Raw genomic sequence first — 26,968 nt, forward strand, 5'->3', positions numbered from 1 at the left:
GGACCACCTAGAGGGCTTGTTCAAATACTGATTGCTGGCCCCTACCCACAGTTTCTTATATAGTAGGTCTGGGAATACAGCCAGAGAAATGACATTTATTTTATTTATTTTTTTCTTTTTTGAGACAGAGTTTTGCTCTCGTTGCCTAGGCTGGAGTGCAATGGCAGCGATCTCGGCCACTACAACCTCCACCTCCTGGGTTCAAGCAATTCTCCTGCCTCAGCCTCCCGAGTAGCTGGGATTATAGGCGCCCATCACCACGCCCGGCTAATTTTTTCTATTTTTAGTAGAGATGGGGTTTCACCATGTTGGCCAGGCTAGTTGCTAACTCCTGACCTCAGGTGAGCCACCTGCCTTGGCCTCCCAAAGTGCTGGGATTACAGGCGTGAGCCACCGTGCCTGGCAAGAACTGACATTTCTACCAAGTTCCCATAGGGCATTGCTGCAGCTCTGGAGGTCATACTTTGAGAACTATTGCCTAACGTATAACGTAAATTTATTTAAATGATGCTGAATATGTTCTTCAAGAGGAAAACGTTAGTTACTGTACAGGGAAATGCCACAATTTTCTGCCTAGGATGAAAGAGTGCATGATATTCATTATAAAACTAGACTTCAGAAATATGGGCCCCATTTTTCTATATTCTAGACCCCGGTCATAATGTGTAAAGCATTAACACTAACAGATTTTCCTGGCCTATATTCTTTGGTTGTATTGATCCTATTTCTCTACTGAAAATTATTTTAGATAAAGACTAAGAAGGTTTGTCCTGATTACTTGGAGCTCCTCTGTAAGTACTTAGAAGAGTAAATATTACAGGTATCACAGAGATTAGAAGCAAATATTGAGGCTAAATTTAAGACTCTGGGGGGAAGTTCTTATAGAAGAACAAAACAAAGCCTTAAATAAACCTTTTTTTCTAGGTGTACTTAGTTTTCAGTAGCTGTGATTGCCTATATAAAAAACTCTTGGGTTCTTTGTATCAGGGTAAAAAAAAAAATCTGACATCTATAATGTCCTGTTACAGACTACACAAAAAGTATGCATAACCAGGATCAATATCAACTGGGACCAGAAATTTGAAATTTGGTATTCAGGTCAGTTAAAGAGAGAAGAAAGACAGTCACCATTGGCCATGGTAGTTAAGGAATCCCCGTAGTTCTACTGGCAGGGAGACCATCCTGAATTCTAATGCTCTGCTTTCAGAACACAGTCTGGGTTCCTGATTTGTATCTATTACCCTTCATGGAAATGGCTGGTGAAGCAAAACTATGTGTGTAAAACTGCATCTGCCACAGGCTGCTTGTCCACAAAAGCAGCAAAGCATCTCTATGGAATACCTCCGTATGGATCTGTAAAGAAGAGTCCCACTTCAATCAAAGACAGCAGATTATGAGGTAAGATAACACGTGTAGTTTTTAAGATTCCATACTGACAAGCTTCTGTTGTTTTAAAAAAGTTTTGGGTGTTGATACAGAAATTAATGCTAAATAGATAATGATCTCCCTCTAATGACATGCTTCATCATGTTACTTATTCTCTTCTCTCAAAAATACACGATGTCATTTAATCTTCACAATAATCTTGTAAGATAGGATCAGCTCTATTTCACTTCTGGAAGATGTTAAGAAAAGTTAATTATTTGACAGAAGTTGTAATTAGCAATTGGCAAACACTCCAACCCAACTTCTGACTCCAAAGTCAGTGTTTTTACTATTCTACTCTGGCTGCTGAGTTCTAATTTTTATTTTGTTTTAGATGAGGTAGATAGAATATAATCACTTATATATGGATATGTATCTCAAAAATGTAGCATTTAGTATGGAAAATACATATTTGGGTCTCTAAGTCTTTTCTATGAATTCTAAAATGTAGATGTCATATACATCTTACCTACTGTAGCTGATAAATCGTTCACCCTTTAATAATCAATGAACTTCACAGTGCAACCCCATCATATCTTATTAGAGAAATGCCTCGTTCCTGGGAATAAGGAGTGCTGAACAAGTAACCAACTTTTAACGTTTATTCCCTATTATTTTTATTCCATATTATTTTTTGATTAAAATTTTTAATAAAAAAAGAATATTTTTTGTATGTCAAAAATTCCTTCATCAGGGGAACCATGCCTCCTCCATTCCACAAAAATCCTGTTCATTCCATGAAGTAGGTAAGAGTAGGGATCCATCCTTTCCCTGCACAAGACCACCAACCTTAATGCTGAGCACACAGCATTCCTTGGGCCAATCAGACTTCTGTCAGACTAGACTTTCTTTTTGCAGGGGGTGGGAGAAGGGGCATGCCAGATGAAGGAATGATGTGGGTTCCAGGCTACCAACTGTAACAACTGCAATATTATCAAATGTAAAGTTTCTCTGAAAATGAGACCCAGCAGTGGACAAAGTAAGTACTATTATTCGAACCTCCAGATCCAACCACACATTATTAAGCTTTCTGGATTTGAGACAAAAGTAATTTCCTTATTTTGCTTAAGCTTGTTTGATTTGGGTTTCTGTTACCACTTAAAGAGTCTAGGCTGGGCACGGTGGCTCATGCCTGTAATCCCAGTACTTTGGGAGGCCGAGGTGGGTGGATCACCTGAGGTCAGGAGACGGAGACCAGCCTGGCCAACATGGTGAAACCCTGTCTCTACTAAAAACACACAAAAAAATTAGCCGGGCGTGGTGGCAGGTGCCTGTAATCCTAGCTACTTGGGAGGCTGAGGCAGGACAATCGCTTGAACCCGGGAGGCAGAGGTTGCAGTGAGCCGAGACCGTGCCATCACACGCCAGCCTGGGGGACAAGAGCGAGACTTCATCTCAAAAAAAAAAAAAAAAAAAAAGTACTAAAACAAAACTCTTTCTAAAATATTTCTTTAGATTTCTCATATTGAGGCTATTGAATGTAATCTACTACCTGTGTAATCTCATGGGTAACCTATAACATATATCACAATCTATTAGCTGTAACTGAAAATGGGAATAACAGTACTTATTTGGAAAAACTTTGTGAGGAATAAAGCACATAAAAATGCCAACTGCCATGTCTGGCATTCAGCAAAAATAATTGCTCTCCACAATTATTGTCTTTCCAAAACAACAATAGCAGCTAACGTTCGAGTGCTTCTGGTTCTAAGCAGTTTTTCTTGTATTAATTTCGAGTTAATTAGGTTAGATTACTGTGAGGTAGGCACTCTAATTAGCCCTGTTTTATAAAGAAGAAAACAAAGGTGCAGAGAAGTTTTGTCACTTATCCAAGGATACACACAGACATTAAGGGACAGCTGAAGTATGAATTACCTATCACATTATGCAACCCAAAAGTTCTGTGGGTTTGAAAGTTTCTGGATTTTGTTTTCTCTTTGCTGTGAAGCTGTTAACTCACCTCTCCTTCTTATGTCACTGAACCCGTCTTTAGAAAATCCTTTCAAAGCTTAGTTTTTTTACTCTTCTGTGGGTTAGGAAACAAACTCATCAATCTTACTGCAAATTTATTTATTTATTATTATTTTTAAGTTCCAGGATACATGTGAAGAATGTGAAGATTTGTTACATAGGTATATGTGTGTCATGGTGGTTTGCTGCACCCACCTACTGACTTACCTTCTAAGCTCCTTCTCCTCATCCCTGACCCCTCAACAGGCCCCAGTGTGTGTTGTTCCCCTCCCAAATTTAATACTGAATAAAGTAAGGAGAGTTCTAAGTGCAGATTAAAAAAGACATAATGTATTTAGTACAGAGGTTTTAAGATAATTTGGAGGTTTAAAAGCTTTTTCTGCTTATGTCTTGTGCAAAGTATAGCATTAATGTATTACACATTCCTACCTGTATTCTATTTGTTCATTCTTTTTTCCCTACAAGAAACTCATAGTTAGCCATGGTAATAGCAGCTAATGTTTACTGAGTGCTTATAATGTGCCAGGCACCTGCCAAGCATAAACCTAAGTATTTCATTTACTCATAACCACCATAAGAAGTACTATTAAAGACCAATAACAGCTGAGCAAGCTGTGGTCCAAGGACACACAGGGAACAGTGGGAGGGCAGGGATGGAACCTCGTGCAGTCTGGCTCACCGTGCTCTTCATCCACTTTGTGAAGACAGGGGCCTGTCTGGTTTACTCTCCATGCTCTCCTGCCATCTAACACAGTCTAGGGCATCCAGAAAGTACTAGTGGTTAATTTTTTTAAAATTCTCCTGAATAGACTCGCTTGAACCTGGGAGGCAGAGGTTGCAGTGAGCCAAGATTGCGCCACTGCACTCCAGCCTGGGCGACAGAGTGAGACTGTCTCAAAAACAAAAACAAAAACAAAAAAACAACACCCAAAAAACAAAAGAAACAAACAAACAAAAAACTCCTAAATAAAAGGAGAGCAATTTCAAGTGATATAAAAGGAGACTTTAACATAAGAAAGTTTTGTGTAGAAGGGGAAAAACTTTTTAAGGCAGATTCGTTGCAATTTATGGTAACTTCTTTAATCCTAAAAAAATCCGTATTATCCCATAATACAAATTTCCCTTCCCCTTTTCATCAGGCAGATTTACATGCTCTATCCAACTAACAACTAGTCGGGGATACCAGAAGCCAAGTATCTCAGAAAATGAGGTGGAAGAGGATAATCAGAAAAATTGCAAGTCAGCCATGGAATAAATTTGTGTTTATTTCACAATTCAATTTAATCCTCTTTACCCTCATATTTAAAAAAAAAAAAAACTATGAGCACTATGTGCCATTATGATAGCCATTAAGGGTGAAAGGATTAATTAAAACTTTAATTATCTGATAAGACTAGCATACTGTCTAACCTGATTTAGAGAAAATTCATCTACTTCAACTAAAAATACTCAACATAAAAAAAGGTATAATGAAACAAAAATTAACCCTGCAGGGCCTGTTTCTATTACATATTTTCTAAGTAGCCTCAGGTATCACTTAAATAAAGAGTCATAGTGCATTTTTAATTTTTATTAGTAACAGTTCTGAGTACAAATAAATTTAATGACATTTAGAAAAAAAAACAATTTACCCTGTAAGGTTTGTTCATAAGGAAAACCCTGTTTTGTACATTTTAATCTCCAATTTTAATGCTTAATATCATAATGCCTTTAAATCTGTAACTTAACTTTAGGTTTAATTTTAATAATTCTGTCTTGTTGCATCTTGTTAAAGAGATTATCAGGTAGAAAAAAAGCAAAAAACTAATGTAAATGACGTGAATAAAAAACTTAACTAAAAAGTTTTAAAAGCCTTTAAAACAACCTGAAAATTAGAATACTTTTGGCAGCAGAAAAATTAGCAGCTAGGAACAAAATTAACATTACATAATATTTTACCAATAACTGCATTACAAATAATATTGTTTTACATATATTAGAATGATTTGCAACATATTATAGTAAATGGTTATACATATCAGACATACGAATCTATTAAGAAAACTTTTTAATATAGTTTAGCACTTTTGAGAGATTCTGTTCCCAATAAATGAAAGGAACACAATTTAGAAGATGACAGGTGGTACATCTTTTAATTGGAGACCTAATCAGGTAAGTCTTGACAAATAGTCATGCAATGAAATTCAATAATATGCATTTATAAGAACTCAGAATAACACAGTAACTCCTTCCCCTCATCAGTATATATGACTGGCGTCAGAAATCATACTACGAGCAAATGCTAGTAAATTCTTGAAAAAAACAGCTCACTTTAGAATAAGTGCCAATCTAAATTTTTTATTCTTCCCAACACACTATTTCCACCACTCTTCATTTTAACAATGTTTTCTCCTTGGGTTGGTGGTATATTACTGCTTTTTAAAGACCAATCATACCCAGCATGATCCAAGGTCATCAACTTCTCTATAAGCTGAAGTGAATTACAAACAGCCAAAAGACCAATGCATTTAAACAGAAAACTATCCACTCTAGTCAACAAGGCAGAAGTCCTATGTCTGAAACACTTCTATCCAAAGTTGCTTTAAAACTAATCCTGTAAGTCCAATAGTATTACACTATTGTTGTCTCCTTGGTTTGAGGACAAGTTCAAATCTTAAAAGCATTAACATTGCCAAATTATATTACTCTGGACATAATTGAACTGAAGATCTTTCTATAATATATTGGGATAAAGTTTTTCTATTCTTTGCAGTTGGTATGTATTTCCACTATTCCTTGCATTTGGCATGAAATCTTACACCCAGTCACTGAGAGACAAAGAGTGTAGGAGAACAAGGAGAGGAATTACACTGTACCCAAGCTTCTGGGGGCTATGACAGAGAGCAACTAACTGTCCTTGCAAACAGAGAAATGTCTTCTGAACTCAACATAATATTCTAACAGAATTGTAGGTAAGTGATGTCAGTAAATACTGAAATTGGGAAATGAGTAGTGTTTAGCTGTGGGTACTTTCAGAGGAATGGGAAATCCCAATGTTGTGACTGCTATCACTCAAGAGTAGCTTAGGACTGCCACGTAAGATAGGGACCCCTGGCCCTATCCATAAAGGGAAGGGCTCCTAAGAAGCACTGGTTCTCCACCATCCGGAGCTACACTTCCCAACACAGATTTTCATCCTTAATTTTCATTCAACAATTAGTGGGAAGACTGTATTTAGCACAGTGAGAATATGATCAAAAATAAATACATAAATCGGAATAAAAGTAGAAAAGGAATACCACCTCCAGTGCAGTTAAACTTGCCATAGCACTGGATGAAGAGTTAAAATCTATTTCATTTTTCAAGACACATTTTTATTTTTGGTTTCATTCAAAAAAGCCTCCTTCATTCTTGGCAAACTATCTATGTGGTGTATGTATGATCTACTTCTTTTTAACTGCCTTGTATTTAGCTATTAAAAATCATTCCTTAATAAGGACATTTTAGCATTAAAAAGTCTAAATGTTTATAATAAATACTGTATTAAAATATTTCAATATTTACAATTAGAAAAAATGTATACTCTAGTCAGTCATCTCAGTGCTACTTCTTCAATTTCATCTTCTACAGAATCAACTGCTTTTACTGCTGGTTTATCGTCTGCATGTTTTAATCGGTGCCTATTTGGATTAAAACTTCTTCCTTCACTGAGGAAAAAGTCTTCATCTTCATCATGTTCTTGATCTCTGCTGCCTTTATTCCCAGGGAGAAAATTTAGAGGGTCAATGTCTCCTTTACCGGAAGCCACAGAATTTGGGTCACTGCTTTTGGAGGAAATGGTGCTGCTACCACTGGCACCAAATAACTGTTCCATCAAATTAGCTTTTTTCTCTTTTCTTGTAATTAAATCTACACCATCTTTACTAAGTTTTTCCATACTGTTTCTTTGGAAATCCAAAAAACTACTTTTTTGACTAAATGGATTTGACCTCTCTGATGTTTTTGCAAACGAAGGCACGTAGCTACCAAATGCGAACTCATTAGGGGAGGCTGGACTTCTAACATTTCCTGAATTCTGACCTTCTCCTTTTGGAGTTGAGAAACTGATGTCTTGCAAATGATGCCCATTAAATAATCTCTCTGAGGATTCAGAGAACCTGTATGTTTTGGGGCTTCTCTCTGGGGAGTGTCGTTTTGATTCAAAATCAGGTAACAATGGCAAAACAGGGTATTTTAGATTTCGAGAATCTTGGAGTTCTCTGTCAATTTCATTCAGTTTAGCAAGTAGCATTTCTCTCTTCAGTCTTTCTTCTTCCTCTCCTTGCAATTTATCCATATTCTGAATTGGATACATTCCTAGTTGGTACCTTCCAGTTTCCCACTCTGGCTTTTCTTCTCTTTCCAGTAAAGATGCCTTTTCTTTTTGCTTTTTATCAAGTTCTTCTCTTTCCCATTCTGTATGAAATCAAATTTTTTAAATGGGATTTTGTAACAGTCAATATTTTTAAATAGGAAAACTATCAACTTTCATAAAACCACCATATTTAATTTGGGTATTATAAATCAAGTGAGAAAAGACATCATAAATTTCATTTCTATACTTGATATTCTGGGATTAGAGAATAATATATTTAATACGTATTGCATTTAAGATTCTCATTTATAAAAAAATTTGTTCTTTGAGATACTGGTGGGGAAGAAAGGTTCTTTGCCTATTTTTTATAACTAATATAATGCTGTATGGTGGGGATGGATGGATGGATAGATGGAGCAAAGACTCTACACTTAAAAATAAATGAAACCTTTCAATGTCATATCCTGAGATAGACTTATGTGGTATTCTGACAGAAGATGCATTAACTTGAATCTAATTAAGAGAAAACTTCAGACAAACCCAAAATGAAGAACATTCTATTTTTAAAAATGGGTCTATATTCATCAAAAATGTTAATCTCTCACACACATTCTCTTTTTCCTTCCCTCTCTCTCTCTATATATATATGTAACAAAAATCTCTAGATTAAAGAAGACTGAAGAGATATGAAAACTAAATGCAATTCATGATCTTGTATCAGAGGGAAGAAAATTCTATCAAGAACAATATTGTATCAACCGACAAAATCATAATATGAATGACAGATCAGATAAATGTGTTGTGTCAAAGTTAAATTTCCTGAAGTTGAAAACTATATTAGAATACAGTCTAAGAGAATGTCCTAGTTTGGGGAAATATACATACAACTATTTAAAGGTATGGGCATGACACAACTCACTCACAAATAGTTCTTTAGCTATTCTTGCCATTTTAACTTTGAAACTACTTCCAAATGAAAAAATAAAAAAATTTAAAATATGTAGGAACACTACAAGTATAGTAACTTTAGTAAATGGCATCTGAATTCTACTTCATCAGAATTTTCTGAATGCAACTTGTCCTTATTCCCTAACCCTAAATAGCAAATGACTTAGAGTGTTCAATTTTTTTCTTTCCTTAATAACATTATTCAAATGTGTATGGCTCCTGATAAGCCACCCCCTACCACTGTATCCACCTTTCTTTGTTCTACCTAAGCAATTCACAGTTAAGCTGGAAGATATTAGAAGACGCTCACTCTTTCTTTCTCAAGGGATGCTGACTTGTCACATGCTTAAACAAATTCTTTTTCTTACCATCCTCCAGCTTTTCAACCTCCTGTTTTACGACATGGAGTTCTTCATCTTTAACAAATTTTTCTTCTCTTTCCATAATTGGGTTTAGAATCCCTGCTTCTCCATGCCTGTCTTGCTTTTGAGATTGCAAGTCCTATTATACGTTTAAAAAAATGCAAGTTCACAAATTATAGAAAAGGGGGGGAACTAAACAACACAGATTTATCCATTAAACATGATTACCAACTAAGTTAAAAATTAATACAAATTTTCAATTAATGAATCAGTAAATCACAAGTTATCACTCCTTGAAAAATTCTTCAAAACCACACAGGATTATTTCCGTTAAAATTGTAAAGAAGAATTCATAAGATGTACTAGAACCAGTATAACTGAAGTAAAGCCAAAACCGTACATAAAATCCTGAAGAGACAAGTTTTAGAAGTATCCTTGCTTTGTGCATTTTCACCAAAAATCTGATTAATTCAGTTAAGCAGAAATGACTATTCGCCAACTATGTGCATCAAGTGAGATGCTGTTGAACTATAACATGAGCAGTGACAATATTATGTCCAACCCCCAATTAATATATTTTATAATATTCAAATCAAATAAAAATGTTACAAACTTAAAATTCCTTGTTTCCTATGGTAACGTTCAAATATATGGGTGTGTGATTTTTCTTAATAAAAGTGAAATATCTATTATTAGTAAAGACTTGTCTAGTATCCATTTTCATCTTCTCCCTTTTAGTAATGGAATCCTTTGAGTTTTAGCAGGACAGAGAGCTGCTTAGCTGGAGACTACATTTGCTACCCTCCCTTGCAGCTAGAAAGAACTAATGGAAGGTGAGTGGAAGTACATGCGCAACTTCAGATCACATTTATAAAACCAAATGCTGCTTGCCCTCCATTTCCTTGTTGCCCTTTCCCACAGGGGTGGAAAGCCAGTTCCAACCATACACAAGAGGGCTACACTCTTTAAAATGGAATATCAACAAGACAGGGGATGACTACCATGAAACAAAGCTGTCTACCAACTGTGAACTACCAACTGACTTCAGTCTATTACAAGAGAGAGAAATTTTTATCTCACTTGAGCCACTCTATTAAGTCTTTTTCCAATAGCAACTTAGCTTGTACTCTACCATTTGGTGAGGCCCTTTACAGTGGCAGGCTCAGTCTAAAGAGCTTTATAAATGTCATGATTATTTCCAATTTCATCTGACTAAAAAAGAAAAAGAAAAAAAAAATTTCATGATTACTCATTGTCACAACCCTGAAAAGTAATCCACCCTCATTTTATACATGAGAAAGCTGAGGCTCCAAGAAGTCACACAACTAAAATGTTAGAATTTAACTAAAATGAGAGCTAACTCCAAGGCTATATACTCTCATACTCTTTTCACTATACCAGGTTTCTATTCCTTCTGTTGAATGTATACTGTAAAAAGACCTATATTTTAGTCCTTTTAAAGTTAACAATTACTTTGTTATTCCTCACTTTGTGATTTCAAAAAGACAAATCAACATGATCTAGTCTTAATGACAGGACAAATACAGAAACACAACTTAGCGGATACAACTAACTTGTCTGAATTATCAAACAAAAATAAATAAATAAAAAACTAGAATATACACAGAAATCAAATCAGTTCATCCTTTCTGTTTTATACCTCAAGAAGAGACCTCAGGGTCACTGGGAAACTTATAAGGTATAAAAATATACCATTGTATGAAATATGCTAGGTTGCCGATACGTTGTTTTCTTTGGGGTTTAAGTTGTAAACACTAAAGATAAAACTCTCTTAAAGAAAGAGACTTTCCAGTGATTCAGAATGAAAGTCCTTTTAAATGAAAGTCCAACAGAGACCCCTTGAATTCCACTCTAATTTGAACAGGATAAGGTCAGATTCCACTGCAATTACCTTGTTCATTATTCAGTCAGTTAACATGTAAAATTCTCCTATATAGAGGACCAAAAAAAAAAATTAAACCTAGTCAAATTCTAACAAATCATTTGAAAACTACTATTACTTGCTACTAAACATAAAAGTACTGAGGGTTTTCCAAGACTATGTCAGTACATAAGAGAAACTTAGAAGGCAAATTCTTCTCTTCTGCCCCCAACCCAGGAAGCACAATCCATCATTCTGAAGCACCTGAAATAGGTGATGTAAACTAAAACAGTCAAGCCAAAGGAATTTTAAATTTTATTATTATTATACTTTAAGTTTTAGGGTACATGTGCACAACATGCAGGTTTGTTACATATGTATACATGTGCCATGTTGGTGTGCTGCACCCATTAACTCGTCATTTAGCATTAGGTATATCTCCTAAAAGCCAAAGGAATTTTACAAAATACACCATACCTCTTTCCCTTCAAAAAGGCTAGTTGCATATTCATATAGATATAGTACTAGCTTCATTACTGAAATTTTTAAAATGTCTGATATTGTGTTTTTAGGAATAACTTCAGACCGAGTTTGGTACATAACAATACTGCTAAACTCACCAAAGTAAGATGTCCTGGTTCTTCCCATTTGTTTTCGTAACACATAATTGTTTCTGGTGTTAAAGGATATTCTTCTGGCTTGAAGTCTTCCATGGTTTGTACTCCTTTTGTACACAGGTCTGCAAAATCACTCTGGCATGCGGCTACAGTGAAAATTATTTTTAAAAAATTATTACAATGAATAATGCTAAAATATATGGAATTCAGCTGGCATGTATATATATATATGCATGTGTGTTTGCATATACATGTACATTTATATGCACCACTTCATTTAAATGGAGAATATATATATTCACCTATATATATTCACTATATAAATATAATGCATGTTTTGCTCAGCTTGGTTAATACTCACTATTACTATTTTTGTTTCTAGGATTTACTGGCAATTATATGATTTGGGGAGAATTCTGACTATAAATGCTTTAAATTTCACAACATTTATACTTTAAAATCTTCCAATTCACATAAAAGGGAAATTATACTTTTGTTAAAAAAGAAAGTAAAACTACAAATAACAATGCAAAATATTTATAGGTGAAATCAACTGACAGCTAAGATTTACTTTATAATACTCTGGAGAAAAGTAAAAAAACAGATGAAATAAAACTGGTAAAAAGTATAACTGTTAAAGCTACATGATACATAAATGAAAGTGCATCATATTACTCTCTCTACTTCGGGGTATATTTGCATATTTTCAAAAACATTAAAAAATTATAATAAGGAAATTTCAAAAAGTTATGTAAAACAATTTTAACAGCATCACTTCAGGGGAAAAAAATGGAGAAAACAGAAAAGGATTTCCGAAAATTATTAGGAAATTTAAATTGCAACAAATACATTTATTTTAAATATATTTCAATGAGGTTCTTTTCCTTCCCTTCCATTTCAGGATTATTGTACTATCACTAAATAATAGCAATAATATCAGTTTTTGAACAATCATATTTACCATACCATTTTTTCTTAATGCAAGTTCTTTCTCTTTATTTGGAGAGGACTTTGGCAGACGATTAGAATATATATTTTTTATATCCAGTTCTCTCTCCTTTTCCTGAAAACAAACGCAATACAATTAAGGAAGTAGAGCCTCTGCTTAAAACAAAACAAAACCCCTCACTTTGTCATCTGGTATTTTTCTTACCATATTGAAAGTTACCTGGTTCAGCTTCCTTTTGTAACTACCAAACTATAGAAAGAAATGTCTCTAGCATACTGAGGTTAGGATAGAGCAATAATTTTCCCTAAAAAGTCTAATATGTCCTGGAAATTAAAAAAATTAAGGCAAATTTCATTTTCTACTCATTCTTACCTGATAGCGCTAGTACTGTCTTAACTGAGACACAGAGATAAATAATTTAGTTAGTATCTCTCAAATGTAAGTTCTGAAATATTGATGAGTTAAAAATTAGACCACTCTTTCATACACAGGCATACTTGACCATTTTGGGGCTGTGGCTTTTTCTGACAATTTGATTAACAAAAAGAAAACATAAGATAATATATAATTTTGCACTATGTTACACAAAATTTTGTGCAAAATTTCATTCTATCTAGAACTCATTGATGACTTCTATGTAGAATGAAGAATACCTGTTTTAACAAAATTAAATAATTTGAATACTTTCTCTAAACACTGTGAAAATGAAGGGCATCATTTGAAACAACTTCAAAAATAATAAATCATTGGGTGATCTGAGGAAAAACACTGAATTATTCAACCATGCAACACAGTGAAGCTCTAGTTCCCATAATTTTCTTCTATGATTTTACAATTTACTTCAGTTACATCATTTCTATTGGTGTATTCAGTGTTTCACCTTTTTTGTTTTTAATTTCACTTTGTTATAGTAATTATACCAACAAACCTTTTCTAAGTGCTAAAGATAATATCAGAATTTTGTAAATTATATTGTACCAACTTACAAATATGAATAGTAACATTTAGTGTTTTAAAATATTTAATTTTCATCTAATACACATTATGGAAAACAATGCAATTTAAAATACTTACCTTTAATTTGTGATATAGTCGCTGTACCTCCTTTTGAAGAACTTTATTTTCATCATGAGCCTCATATGCCCTTTTCCTTTCAGCAAGCAACTGTCGTTGGAAACTGTTAGTACTCAGTTCAAGGTTTTTCGATAGCTCCTATATGTATAAATACATAAAAAGCAGTCCTTTAAAAAAATTCCAACAATGAAACATAACACATGGCAGTGTCAAAATGATGTTTTTAGTGGTATTGTCCAAGACCTACAAATCAGACTGGGCATAGTATTCATGTACATAAGCTGGGAAACAGATTTACCAACAATTTAGTAAGGTATCAAGCCTGTTATTCCTATCTTTGCTTTTCATAGTAATTTGTAAATAAATTGTTAAGGCTGGGATGGTGGCTCATGCCTATAATCCTGTGCTTTGAGAGGCCTAGGCAGGAGGAGCACTTGAGACCAGCCTAGACAACAAAGCAAGACCCCATCTCTATAAAGTAAGAGTTTAAAAACTAGCTGGGCATGGTGGTGCATGCCTGAGTAGTCCCGGCTACTCAGGAGGGTGAGGCGGGAAGATCACTAGAGCCTGGAAGTTTGCGCCAGTGAAATGAAGCCTTGGTAGACAAAACAAGACTATCTTAAAAAAAAAAAATCTTAAGCACACACACATTGCTTGGGCAAATAATAAGATACCAAGACAGATAAAATTACACAGCACTACCAAAGCTGCGGAGAGTACCTAGAGTAAAACATCTCTAGATAAAAACAATAGCCATTTCCATCCATGGTCTTCAAACATGTCCCATCAGGTTTATAAAATAATTTATGTTAAAATATTTTCTTTTAAAATAACTTGTCAAGACATCATTTCTAACTTGCGGGCTTTTTTTTAAAGCATCTTATAGATAGATAGATAGATTACAAATATAATAAATGTTTATTATAAGTATAAATAAAATAACAAAGAAAAATAGAAAATAAAAAGCAGTTACAATCTCATTACATTGTGATAATCACTGCCAACATTTTGATGTATATAATTTGAGACTTTGATATATCTTTCTCAGTAAATAAAACCATAAATACCTAAGTCAATATACTGTAATAACACAATCTTTTTCAATGGAATAGTATCGTAGTTTACAGATTATCATAATTTAACTAAATTCTGCTGTTCATTATTAGGGTGCTCCAATTTTTCCTAGAGTGAACATCCTAATACATATAACTTTAATCATGTATTATTTCCTCAGGGTAAATGTTAAGAAATAAAGTGTCTTAGACTTTATCTAAATCAAGAACTCCTGACCTTTGAAAGGTCCCATTAAGCAAATGAAAAGATAAGCCACAGACTAGGGAAAATATGTGCAAATCCCCTATCTGCTAAAGCAGGGGTCCCCAACCGCTGGGCTGCAGACTGCTATTGGTCTGTGACCTGGTAGGAACGGGGCTTGCACAGCAGGAGGTGAGTGGCAGCGAGCAAGCGCGAGCATTACCACTTGAGCTCTGCATCCTGTCAGATCAGCAACAGCATTAGATTATCATAGGAGCACAAACCCTATTGTGAACTGTGCCTGCGAGGGTTCTAAGTTGTGCTCTTCTTATGAGAATCTAATGCCTGATCATCTGAGGTGGAACAGTTTCAGCTTGAAACCATCCCCCTCAACCCTGTCAATGGAAAAATTGTCTTCCACGAAATCAGTGCCTGGTGCCAAAAAGGTTGGGGACTGCTGTACTAAAGGACTTGTATGAAGAAATGTATAGAGCTATCCCTCTGTGTCTGTAGGGGAATGCTTCCAGGACTCCTGCGGATACCAAAATCCAGGCATACTCAAGTCCTGCAGTCAGTCCTGTGGAACCTGAGTATATAAAAAGTCGGGCCAGGCGCGGTGGCTCATGTCTGTAATCCCAGCACTCTGGGAGGCCGAGGCAGTGGGATCACAAGGCCAGGAGATTAAGACCATCCTGGCTAACACAGTGAAACCCCGTCTCTACTAAAAATACAAAAAATTAGCCAGGTGTGGTGGCACGCGCCTGTAGTCCCAGCTACTCGGGAGACTGAGGCAGAAGAATCACTTGAACCTGGGAGGCAGAAGTTGCAGTGAGCCGAGATCATGCCACTGAACTCCAGCCTGGGTGACAGAGCAAGACTCCACCTCAAAAAAAAAAAAAAAAAAAAGTCGGTCCTCCGCATCCAAAGGTTTCACACACTGCAAATACTTTTATTTCTGCATTTGGTTGTAGAATGTGGAACCTGTGGATATGGTGGGCCTACCGTGTTTATTGAAAAAAAAAAATCTTTGCATAAGTAGACCCACTCAGTTCAAACCCATGTTGTTCAGTGGTCAACTATATATTACCTCCAAACATCTGTATCTGTCCCACAAAATTCAGTAACATGAAACCAAACAGCTCAGCAAAAAAATGGAGGAAATACGTAAACAGATAATTCACCAAAAAGATATCCAGAGACAAATGGGCATATAGAACAATGCTTCAATATCGTAAGTCATAAAGGAAACACAAATTAAAGCCACAATAAAACAATGCTATTTATCTATCAGAATGTCTTAAACTGGAAAAACTGAGCATACAAAATGGCAAGGATGAGTAGCAACCAGAACTCTCATACACTTTTGTTTTGGGGATGTATAATGGTACAACCATTTTGGAAAACAGTTGGGCAGTAAAACATACATCTACTATATAACACATTCATTCCACACTTAGGTCTTTACACAGGAGAAAGAGAAGCCAGTGTCTATACAAAGACTTCTGCATGAATGTTCACAGCAGCTTTATTTGCAATAGCCAAAACTGGAAACAATCCAAATGTCCATCAATGGGATGGATTAATGGATAAACAAAATGTCATATATATGTATACAATAAGGGTAATTACCACTTAGCAATAAAAAAGAATGAACAATTGATATTTGCAACATGTTTGAAGCTCAAAATAGTTTTGCTAAAGAAACCAGGAATAAAATAATACATACTATATGACTCCACGTGTATAAAATTCTTAAAATGCAAAGTAATTTATAGAAACAAACATTAGATTAGCTGAGGAGCAGTGGGCAGGGGTTGATAAAAGGGGGAGGAGTACAAAAAGGCATTAAAACTTTTTATAGATAATAAAAAACAGTAAAAACAAGTGTGTAAGTTTTAAAAAATGAAGCTTCTGGGTTGACAGACATTAGTACAATTTCAAGGTTTTGAAAAACATTACCAATATGCCCTTAGAAAAGGCTGTAACAATTTACATTCTCTTTGAAAGTCTAGTAGCCTTTATTTCACTAGATACTTACAATAACAGGATACTGTTAATTCTTTAATCCATCAGATTGGCCTAAAGAAGGATACGATTATTTTATTTGTTTTTCTTTGATTACTACTAAAGTTAATTGTCATGTTTATTGCCCATCCATATTCTTCATGAAATGTTTTTGTAATGTAATAAGAATCTAAAAGATAATGACAAAATGAGGAAAAAGCAAACTGAAAAACAAAACAAGCAAAAAAGTTAAGAATTTTCCAGAATTGAAGATATAATGAGAGATGAAGTTGGAAAGAGCATCATGATAAATACCGGATCAGAAAAGAATCATCAACGGATGCTAAATTTTCATGAGGAACAAGATATTTACATATTCTTAAGGCAGCTCCACATAGACTGCTTATTGATTTCACTATAAGAGGAAGAACAGTTAATGTATAAATGTTAGACAAGTTGAGCAACACTTTGGCTAGGAGATCAAAATTAACATTACTAGTGAAGGTCAGGCGACATCATGTGGCTCCAGATGTGAAACCTTAAGAAGGAAAATAATATCACCTATTCAGTATTCTCACCAAAAATACAAAAACCTCATCTATACACAATGAAACATAAGAGAAATACGAAGTTAAGGATATTCTATTAAATGAAAAGGGGTATGGAGCTGTATGCTTCGAAAAATGTGAATGTCATAAATAAAAGAACAACAGTACGTGGAAATGGTCCAGATAAAAGGAGGCTAGAAAAGTGGACAATTCAGTATAATACTTGACCCTAGAGTGGGTCCCACTGGAGAACAGAAAGTACTATAAAAGATACAATGATGGCCAGGTGCGGTGGCTCATGCTTGTAATCCCACTTTGGGAGGCCGAGGCGGGCAGATCATGAGGTCAGGAGTTTGAAACCAGCCTGACCAACATGGTGAAACCCCATCTCTACTAAAAATACAAAAATTAGCCAGGCGTGGTGGTGCGCACCTGTAATTCCAGCTACTCAGGAGGCTGAGTCAGGAGAATCGCTTGAACCCGGGAGGTGGAGGTTGCAGTGAGCCAAGAGCGTGCCACTGCACTCCAGAGTGGGCGACAGAGTGAGACTCCATCTCAAAAAACAAAAAAAGAAAGAAAGATATGATTGAGTCAACTGACAAAAACTGTACTACAGACAGTAGATTAGAGGAAATCATTATATAAGTGTAAATCATAGTATAACCATAATTTTACTATAGTTCTATAAAGGGCATAATCCCTATTCTGAAAAAATACACACTGATGCATTTAGGGGTAAAGAGCATGATGTATGCAAGTTACCCTCAAATAGCTAAAAAAAAAAAAAAAGTATGTGTATATATGCATATGACAGAGAGAGCACATGAGAGAGCATGCATGCATATTATAAGACAAATGGGATAAAATGTTAGCAACAGACGAATCTGGGTAAACTGTATACGAGTGTTCTTTGTACTGTTTTCAGATTTGCAATTCTCTGTAAGCTTGAAATTATTTCCATATAAAATATTAATTTAAAAAATCCTATCCCCCCCTAGATATTTTGGAGCAAAACAGGAAACCATTAAACTCAATGAGAACGTGTTAAAAAAAATACCAGGGCTAAAAAATACTTAAGTTCCAAATGATAATAACTGTCAACCTGGAATCCAGCAAGACCCAGTGAAATTATCATTGAAGAGATAAAATACATTCAGACAACTACTAAAAAGTGTTGCCACTCAGAAGCCCTCACTTAAACATATATTTCAGTAAGAAAGGAAGTGAACCCTGAAGGAACAATAATGAACAATGGTGACATGCAAGAAATAATGGTAAACTAAAAAATACTATTAAAATATTACGAAGAAATTTTTTAAAAATTAAAAATACTGTTAAAAATTAAAAGATTAAGCAGAAAAAAAAACCAAAAAAGCAAAAACAAACTCCCAAATGAGGAATAAATCCAGTTTTCAGTGGTGAAATCTAACAAATTTTAAGAAACAGATTATCTGTAAAAGAGAACAGAAAGGAAAAACTCTGTCATTTTTGATGAGTTTTTTTTATAATCTTGATGTCAATAGTGGAAAAATAAAATTGTACACCATTCCAAAATATGAATATTGTTGCAAAAGTCTCAAACAAATATTAGCAAAAGGAATTCAGCAATGTGTAAAAATTGCATCACAACTAAACAGCACCTATCCCAAGAAGCAAAGAACGAGAGTAGTTTCACATTGAAAACAATCCATGATTTAAAACAAAAACCCTAGCAAGCCAGTAGTAGAAGAAAATTTCCTTACACATAAATACACACACAAATTCACAGAAAAAGATCCAGAAGGATACATACTAAGACACTAAAAGTGGTGACATCTGAGTGGTAAGAATGAGAATGTTTTCATTTTATCTTTTAATTTTTCTCTAATTAAAAATATATATACATGTACTACTTATAAAAAAAAGCTTCTAAAATATGTTTAAGTAAAAATTAAAATGCTTAGAAAAAATATATCCTACAACTTCAAAAGAGTAGTTACTTCTGAGCAAGGAGAGTAGAAAAAGGATGTTTGGAGAAAAGATACAAGGAAACTTCAATGTAAGATCTTAATGTCAGCTTATTTTAGCAAAATAAGATCTAAAGCAAAAATAGCAAAATATCAAGTAGGTACATGAATGTTTTAAATATTCGCTTTTTCTGTATATTCAAAATATTTCATAAAAAATATTAGGAGTACTTTAAGAAATTAAAGAAACAATCAATAAGGAAGAAAATGCAAACAGTAGTTATCTTCGGCTGGCAGGACTATGCATATTTTTGCCCCACTTTTTTTTTCCTTTTTTTTAAATTTTATTTTATTATTATTATACTTTAAGTTTTAGGGCACATGTGCACAATGTGCAGGTTAGTTACATATGTATACATGTGCCATGCTGGTGTGCTGCACCCATTAACTCGTCATTTAGCATTAGGTTTATCTCCCAATGCTATCCCTCCCCCACTCCCCCCACCCCACAACAGTCCCCAGAGTGTGATGTTCCCCTTCCTGTGTCCATGTGTTCTCATTGTTCAATTCCCACCTATGAGTGAGAATATGCAGTGTTTGGTTTTTTGTTCTTGCGATAGTTTACTGAGAATGATGATTTCCAATTTCATCCATGTCCCTACAAAGGACATGAACTCATCATTTTTTATGGCTGCATAGTATTCCATGGTGTATATGTGCCACATTTTCTTAATCCAGTCTATCATTGTTGGACATTTGGGTTGGTTCCAAGTCTTTGCTATTGTGAATAGTGCCGCAATAAACATATGTGTGCATGTGTCTTTATAGCAGCATGATTTATAGTCCTTTGGGTAATTTTTTCCCCACTTTTACTGTAAATTTCAAAACATCTTTAAACAAACATGTTAATAATACAATAAAATTTAAAACACTTAACATTTTTTCCAAAGGATGTATCACAGACTTCTGTCTTGTTAATGGAAAGAAATAAAGGATTAACATAATTTAAAATTTTTGCAAGCAAACATAAAGGATAAGTTATTTTACCTTCATTTATTTTTTATTAATTAGTAAAGGATTATAGATTTAAATAACAATATTGCATTTGTTAAAATAAGTCTATCAATGTCAGCTGTTTTAACATCTGTTCAGTGTTGTTATAGCTCAATTCTAAAGATTCAGATCCTTGTGTAAGCAAGGACCCTGCAGGTCACCAGTCCACCTTACAGTAATACTTTTTTACAGTATTCCTAGAAGGTAGACACTGAATCCACACAAATACTTCAGGAAGCAGAAAGCTTGATAATGCAAAGAATACTGGTTTCATTATTGGACAATTCCAGTTATTAGGAAGCTCTTTTGAATGAGTGGAAACCAGTTTTCTAGTAATATTCATTAGGTTTGTATTGCCCTCAGGAAATAAATCCATTTCTCCTGCTCCATGTGACAGCCCTTTAAACAATGAGGTAAGTTACATTTTTCCTTATCTTTTCTATGATTCTGTGTTTCTTCCACTGTTTCTTTTATGTCAGCTTTTTGACCCCCTGGTTATCCTGTTTGCCTCCATATGTCGGTTTGTTACCTAAAATCTGGTACTTGTTATTAGATGTGATCTGACCAATAAAATTAGAGTTATTATTACCTCTTAGGACAAAGGTACCACCATAGTGGGTTAACTTCTTCCCTTCTGATTTTTTAAGTGGCCATACAATTATAGGTTCATATACTTAAAAAATTACGCTTTAACTTCAATTACTTTTAACCCAGGGCTCCCCATAGTGTACACATAAAATAGATGGAAAAACTTTGAAGTGAAACAGTTAACCTGACTAAATTTTATCTTGCTTATTTTAGGCCAGATTTTGAGCCTAGGGGGATCAATCTTGATCTTGTCATCCATCAAATTCGTTGGGCCTCCTATTTTTGAACCTGTCAAGAACATATCCATCCATTCATTCTTTTAAGAAACACTGATTTTATGCCAGAGAGTGCCAAATGTTGCAAATAAAAAATTAAATAAGACTTGTTCTTGCTGTTAAGGAGCCTGGTCAAATTCACTGATAAATATGCTGAAAGGAACAGAGCCTAAGATAGCACTCGAAAGCACCCACCTAGAAACCTTCTCTCCAAGTTGACAGCTATTTATTTACCTGCACCCTTTGGGTACAATTACTGATGCAATTGTAAAGCTTTCTAACACTATTTTCAACCAGTCCATACTTCTCCATTAAAATACAAACATGAAAGGCTTACTGAATTTACTATATAGTATCCATATTATATCCACTATATGCTAATAGGTACAATATAGTTATATACTATATTGTATATAGTATATTGCATATTCCATATATTAATATATTGCATATACTATATACATCTATAACTGTATAGTAGAATTCTATAACTGTATATACTATACTGAGTTCTATATAGTTCTCTCTATATAATATAGAGTTCTATATAGTTCTCTATGTATAATATATAGAGTTCTATAACTGTATATTCTATAACTGTATAGTATAACAGTATAGTATGTAGTATAGAATACAGATGTATAATATATAGTATATACACATAGGAGAATATAGTAGATATAGCATATTTTCATGCACCATTCTAGCAATCCTAAGCAGGGGGGTGGGGGGAAGAAAGTAAGAATAGTTCTAAGTAAGCAATATTTTCCAAAACATTTAAAAACCTGGTAGAGATTTTCATCAAGCTCACTGATTGATAATTTCTAACACCTACCTCTGTTTACCTCGGAAAACACTGGTATTTGCCTTTTTTCACTTTCTCACTTCTCCTAGTCTTCCTAACTCTCCAAAGTATAATGAGAAAAGCTCTGGAATCACATTTGCAAGGTTCTTCAGTCCTCTGGAGGATAATTCATCTGAATCTGGAGACTGAACTCATTTAAATGAGCTATCTATGTCTTACTATTTCTTCATCTGCTTTGAGCAGGACAAGATAGAGGCAAACTCATAATCCAATAGTTATGCTTCCTCTGTGCATTACACGTCTGCCCTAAGTAATGGACCTTGTTCTTGTTCTAATGAAACCTGTTTTCTTTAAAGAAATCTGTTTCCTTTAAAAATCTTAAGCCTTTCCTTACCCTGAGCTTTTGTCTTCCAACATAGATTTTACTCCACAGTATTTACTAGTTAGCAACAAAAATGAAACAGATTTTAGAAGTGATTTCTGCTCAGCAAATGATATATAGAGAATTAGCATGATGACAGACTTTGAAAAAACAATTAGTATCTTTTACAGTTTTTAGATCATTTTATCAGAAGATGCTGATAAAATAACCAAAATTATAATATTTTAATTCCTGCTGTCATTTAAAACTATGAAAAAACACAAAATATACTATTATAAGAGGAACCTATTACTCAGCATTTAAATGTGATAAAATTCCAAGGATTTTACTAAAATGGTAACAAAATAATAGAGCAACAGAAGACAGATTACTGCAATTCTACTCCCACACATGAGCTTCTAGTGACCTATATGATTCTTTTTTGTTTTGTTTTGTTTTGTTTCTTGAGACAGAGTCTCACTCTGTCGCGTAGGCTGGAGTGCAGTGGCATGATCTTGGCTCATTGCAACCTCCACTTCCCAGGTTCAAGCGATTCTCCTGCCTCGGCCTCCCGAGAAACTGGGATTACAAGGTGTGTACAACCACACATGACTAATTTTTGTATTTTTGGTAGAGACAGGGTTTCAACATGTTGGCTAGGCTGGTCTTGAACTCCTGAGCTCAACTGATCCGTCTGCCTTGGCCTACCAAAGTTCTGAAATTATAGGCATGAGCTACTGCACCCGGCCATGACCTATCTAATTCTATGTGACCTAGAAGAAGGCAAATAACATCTCTCAGTTTCCTCAACAGTTCAATGTTTGAGTTGGACTAGAGAGTTCCCCATGGAGGTGTTTCAGAGGTTGCTTCAAGTTGTTAGGCATGTGAGTTTCTGAAGTCCCCTTTGTAACATAACTCTTCAATCACTACCACAGAACAATTCAGTTTTATCTGCTTGCCTGTGAAGAACTGCCAAAATTTGAAAAACCAATAGACCAAATCAGTAGTTTCAAACCTTTTTTAAAAAAACAGTAGAACTCTTGAAGTCCACTGAGCTCAAATTGAAAACCACTGCACTAAATTATTTCCAGGGGCCTTTCAAACTCAAGAATGCTACCATGCTTTAATGTATTTACCTTTAATTGATGTACTTTTAGTATATTTCTCTTTTTCCACTCATATATTACGTGTCCAGTAAGTACCAAGCGCTGAGCCAGACTCATTATGAACTTTAACCCTAACCCTATTTACGATCACCTGCAAACATATACAGACTGGAAACTAAGGTTCAAATAATTTAAGTGGTGTATCACACATCACAAAACTGGAATGGTGTATAACCAGAATTTGAAACTGTGTGTGTGTGTGTGTGTGTGCGCGCGCACGTGCGCGTATAAAGTTCCACTCAGAACTTAATAGGTTAAAGGGTAGGTATTAACAGTCTAATTAATAGTCTAATTAAAATATAAGCTAAAATTTTTAAAATTTGACCTTGAATTCTAAGCCAATAATTTGTAACTCAACTAAGTTAGCAAAGTCCATCAATGTTTCCATATTAAAGATGCTTTCATAAAAATGCAAATGCCTAGGGGATGGGAAACAAAAAATGTAAATGCTCTAGAAATTCCTGGAATGATAATAACCACAAGAAAGGCCAATTTAATCCTCCCAAAATGAAGAATTTAACTTTGATCCAAGAACAACTATCATCCAGTACCACTCTTTAGAGTCCTGATATTAACAACAGCGAAAAATGATTTTAAAATGCTCTACTGACCCAGGGACTTCCTCTTCCAGGCTTTTTCCATTAGTATACTAACATACACATATAAAAACTTACATTTAATGCTTTGCATCTTTTATACTACCTCAAAACAAAAGCCAACATATATATTAACGTTAAAAGAATAACTTTAGACACATTAGCAGAGTTTATTTGAGCCAATTCACAAACTGGGCAGCAACTAGAACCAGAATAGGTTCAGAGTGACTCCAAGGCTGCCAGATGGTCAGGTAACATTTATGGACAGAAAAAGGGAAATGACATACAGAAAACACAAGTGAGGTAAAGAAACAGGTGGGGTGGTTACAGCTTGGTGCCTGCACTACTCGAACATAGTTTGAATAGTTGGCCACTGGTGATTGGGTGAACTCTGTGACTGGTACAAGAGTATCTAACAGTCTGTTTACATATCCAGTTAGATTATAAGTCGCTATGTATGGAGAAACTTTTAGGCCAAACTTAAAATATGAAAGAAGGCAGCTTTAGGCCAAACTTAAATTTAACATTAATAAGGAAAGGGTTCATCATATTATGATATATCTACACAATGGAATAATATGCAGCCTTTAAAAAGCATGAGACTGATTTTTTCGTGTGTGTGCAAAAATACACACACATATCTATCTAAATATATGTATATAACATGATAATATGTAAAAAGTGACAAAATATACTTTTCAGTGAAAAAAATATATTGAACAATGTGTATGGTACACTCCCATCTGTGGTAAGAGAATGAAAAATGGACATTAATATATAGATATGAGATTGCACACATAGCAACAATTTCTTAACAGTGACTGTTTCTTTGGAAGGGGCTTGCAACGCGTAGCCTAGAAGGGAAACTGATGTTTCATTGTCTATCCTTTTGTATTATTTGAATTTTAAGCCCTGTTTTAGTGCTTGTATTACTTTTTCAATGGGAAGGTTATCTTAGATATTAACACAAAATTGCCTTAACAGTTGTTCTACCTAAATGGGTAGTTTCTAAGGACACTGCAAAGCTTATTTTCTGAAACTGTTTTAAGCTTTACCCTTCAATCAAAAATATCATAATTTCATTATAAATCTTCTCCCTCCAGAAAAGGTAAAAATATACATAAATAATAAAATATTTGATTATACAATAAAAATTAGTAGAATCTCAATGAATATTTTATCTTCTAAGCAATTATTCTTTTCAACAATAGGAATTTTTCATTTCTCCAACATTAAATAATAGATATAATAAGGACTTAATTGGGGGACATAAATATAATTTACCATGTTAAAAACACTTTTTGCATATGAAAGGTTTGAAAGTATGAATTTAGACTCATCAGATTTCAGAACGGAATGTCACCTCAGAAATCATTCCGTTTAATTTCTCAGATGAAACGACTGCAACCTGGAGGTAAGGAGAACTGTATAAACTCAGAGTTAGACAAGAACAGGGCTAACCTGGTTTGACCATTATTCTGTCCTAATTAGCTTCATTTGTTAGATAAATGCAGAACAGGTAGAAGAGGCAAAGGCAGGCTTCTGGATTTGGGTTTCTGAAGGGTGAAAGGGCAGAAAAACTTTCAGAGCAGCTTCCAAGCCACTAGAGCAAAATACAGCAGGGAAAGATAAAGGAAAGTGATCCTACCTGGCCCAATACTAGACAGTTCACTTCCAGTTCTGAATAAACTAAGAAGAGTAAAGGGAAGACAATGCTGTATCTAGGAAGATAAACTAGGAAGAGTAAAGGGAAGACAATGTAAGTAAAGGGAAGAATTTCAATTCTTACTTTTGAAAGTGGTTTACATGGAAGCAATCAACAAGCAACACTTATAATACACCTACTCGAGGGCAGCTCTAGGGTCAAGAGAATTTGAATACCAATCTCTTATAGTAAAATCTACTAAAAGAAAAAAGTTTATTTAAACTTCCTTTAATAGCTCCATTGATACTGAGCTGTATGATGATACTCAAGCATTCCCCAAAATCTTTAGAAAATTTTTTAAAAGTCTTAATAGTTTCTTTTTGTTTTTCTAACAAAGTAATTCCCTCTGTGCCAACTTAATTTAAAAAGAGTTGAATTTTTATATGTACTAAATGTGTACCCTACAGTTTACTAAGGTCCTTTTAATAATAATGTACATAATATCACATTTATGATCTTTTCATAATGCTTGGAAGATAGTTTCCCATTTCATGATTATGGTTTCTTATGATAGTTACCTTTCATGATATTTGCTTTATGACACACTGTTGGTCATAGCTATGACTGATCTGCTATTGCATCCCTGATCAGGAATACAACCCCAACAGTAAGTCTTTCTTATAAGGAGTTAGGACAGAATTGATGCTTTTACTTTCACCCCCTATTTGAAGCCAGTCTCTAGACCACTAAGAAACGGTGCAGTCTTGCAGTCACTAAAAGAAACTGCATATTAGCCGAATTACTAATGAAGTTTCTAACAAAGAACTGCCTATGTTATGTTAAGTCAGTGATTCATAAAGAATGATGTGAAAACCCTTAAAGGTCCGTGAGACACTTTGGAGGGTCTTCAAAGTCAAAACTATTTTATAATACTAACATTATATTTGCTATTTTCACTCATATTGTGTCATGAATATACAATGGGGTTTTCCAAAGGCTCCATTGAAACATATACACGTTTGGAAAGTCTGTATAACTCAATGAACCAGTATTTTCCAAATGACCAATGTGTGATGTAAAACATCCATTGAAAGACGACCAATGAATGTTAGTGTATCCAAATACAAAACGCTCATTAATATGGTTTCATATTCCTCCATTGCAAC

General features: G+C 34.5%; 1 protein-coding gene and 1 long non-coding RNA gene across 11 annotated transcripts in view; one reads left to right on the forward strand and one right to left on the reverse strand.

Moving 5' to 3' along the window:
* Positions 1-26,968, forward strand: part of LOC104006895 (uncharacterized) — a 102,753-nt gene that overhangs the window by 59,718 nt on the left and 16,067 nt on the right. For 2 of the 10 annotated variants that reach the window (XR_680859.4, XR_008548581.1), the window contains exons 5-6: positions 1,208-1,398; positions 6,149-6,237. This is a non-coding gene — a long non-coding RNA (uncharacterized LOC104006895). Of the gene's footprint in view, positions 1-1,207; positions 1,399-2,283; positions 2,405-6,148; positions 6,348-8,394; positions 9,049-9,777; positions 11,580-20,729; positions 20,780-26,968 lie in introns of those variants that run through there. The other 8 variants (XR_008548584.2, XR_008548583.2, XR_001718541.3 and 5 more) reach the window with 7 other exon arrangements.
* LCA5 (lebercilin LCA5) overlaps positions 4,952-26,968 on the reverse strand; it is a 52,340-nt gene continuing 30,323 nt past the window's right edge. Inside the window, exons 4-8 of the mRNA XM_527439.8 lie at positions 13,562-13,699; positions 12,505-12,601; positions 11,542-11,684; positions 9,046-9,178; positions 4,952-7,830 (exon numbers count right to left, since the gene is read on the reverse strand). Of these exons, the coding sequence (XP_527439.2) occupies positions 6,968-7,830; positions 9,046-9,178; positions 11,542-11,684; positions 12,505-12,601; positions 13,562-13,699 (1,374 nt within the window). The 3' untranslated portion in view covers positions 4,952-6,967. The remainder of the gene's footprint in view (positions 7,831-9,045; positions 9,179-11,541; positions 11,685-12,504; positions 12,602-13,561; positions 13,700-26,968) is intronic.

This window comes from Pan troglodytes, chromosome 5 (assembly GCF_028858775.2).
Source record: "Pan troglodytes isolate AG18354 chromosome 5, NHGRI_mPanTro3-v2.0_pri, whole genome shotgun sequence".
Classification (NCBI taxonomy): Eukaryota; Metazoa; Chordata; class Mammalia; order Primates; family Hominidae; genus Pan; species Pan troglodytes.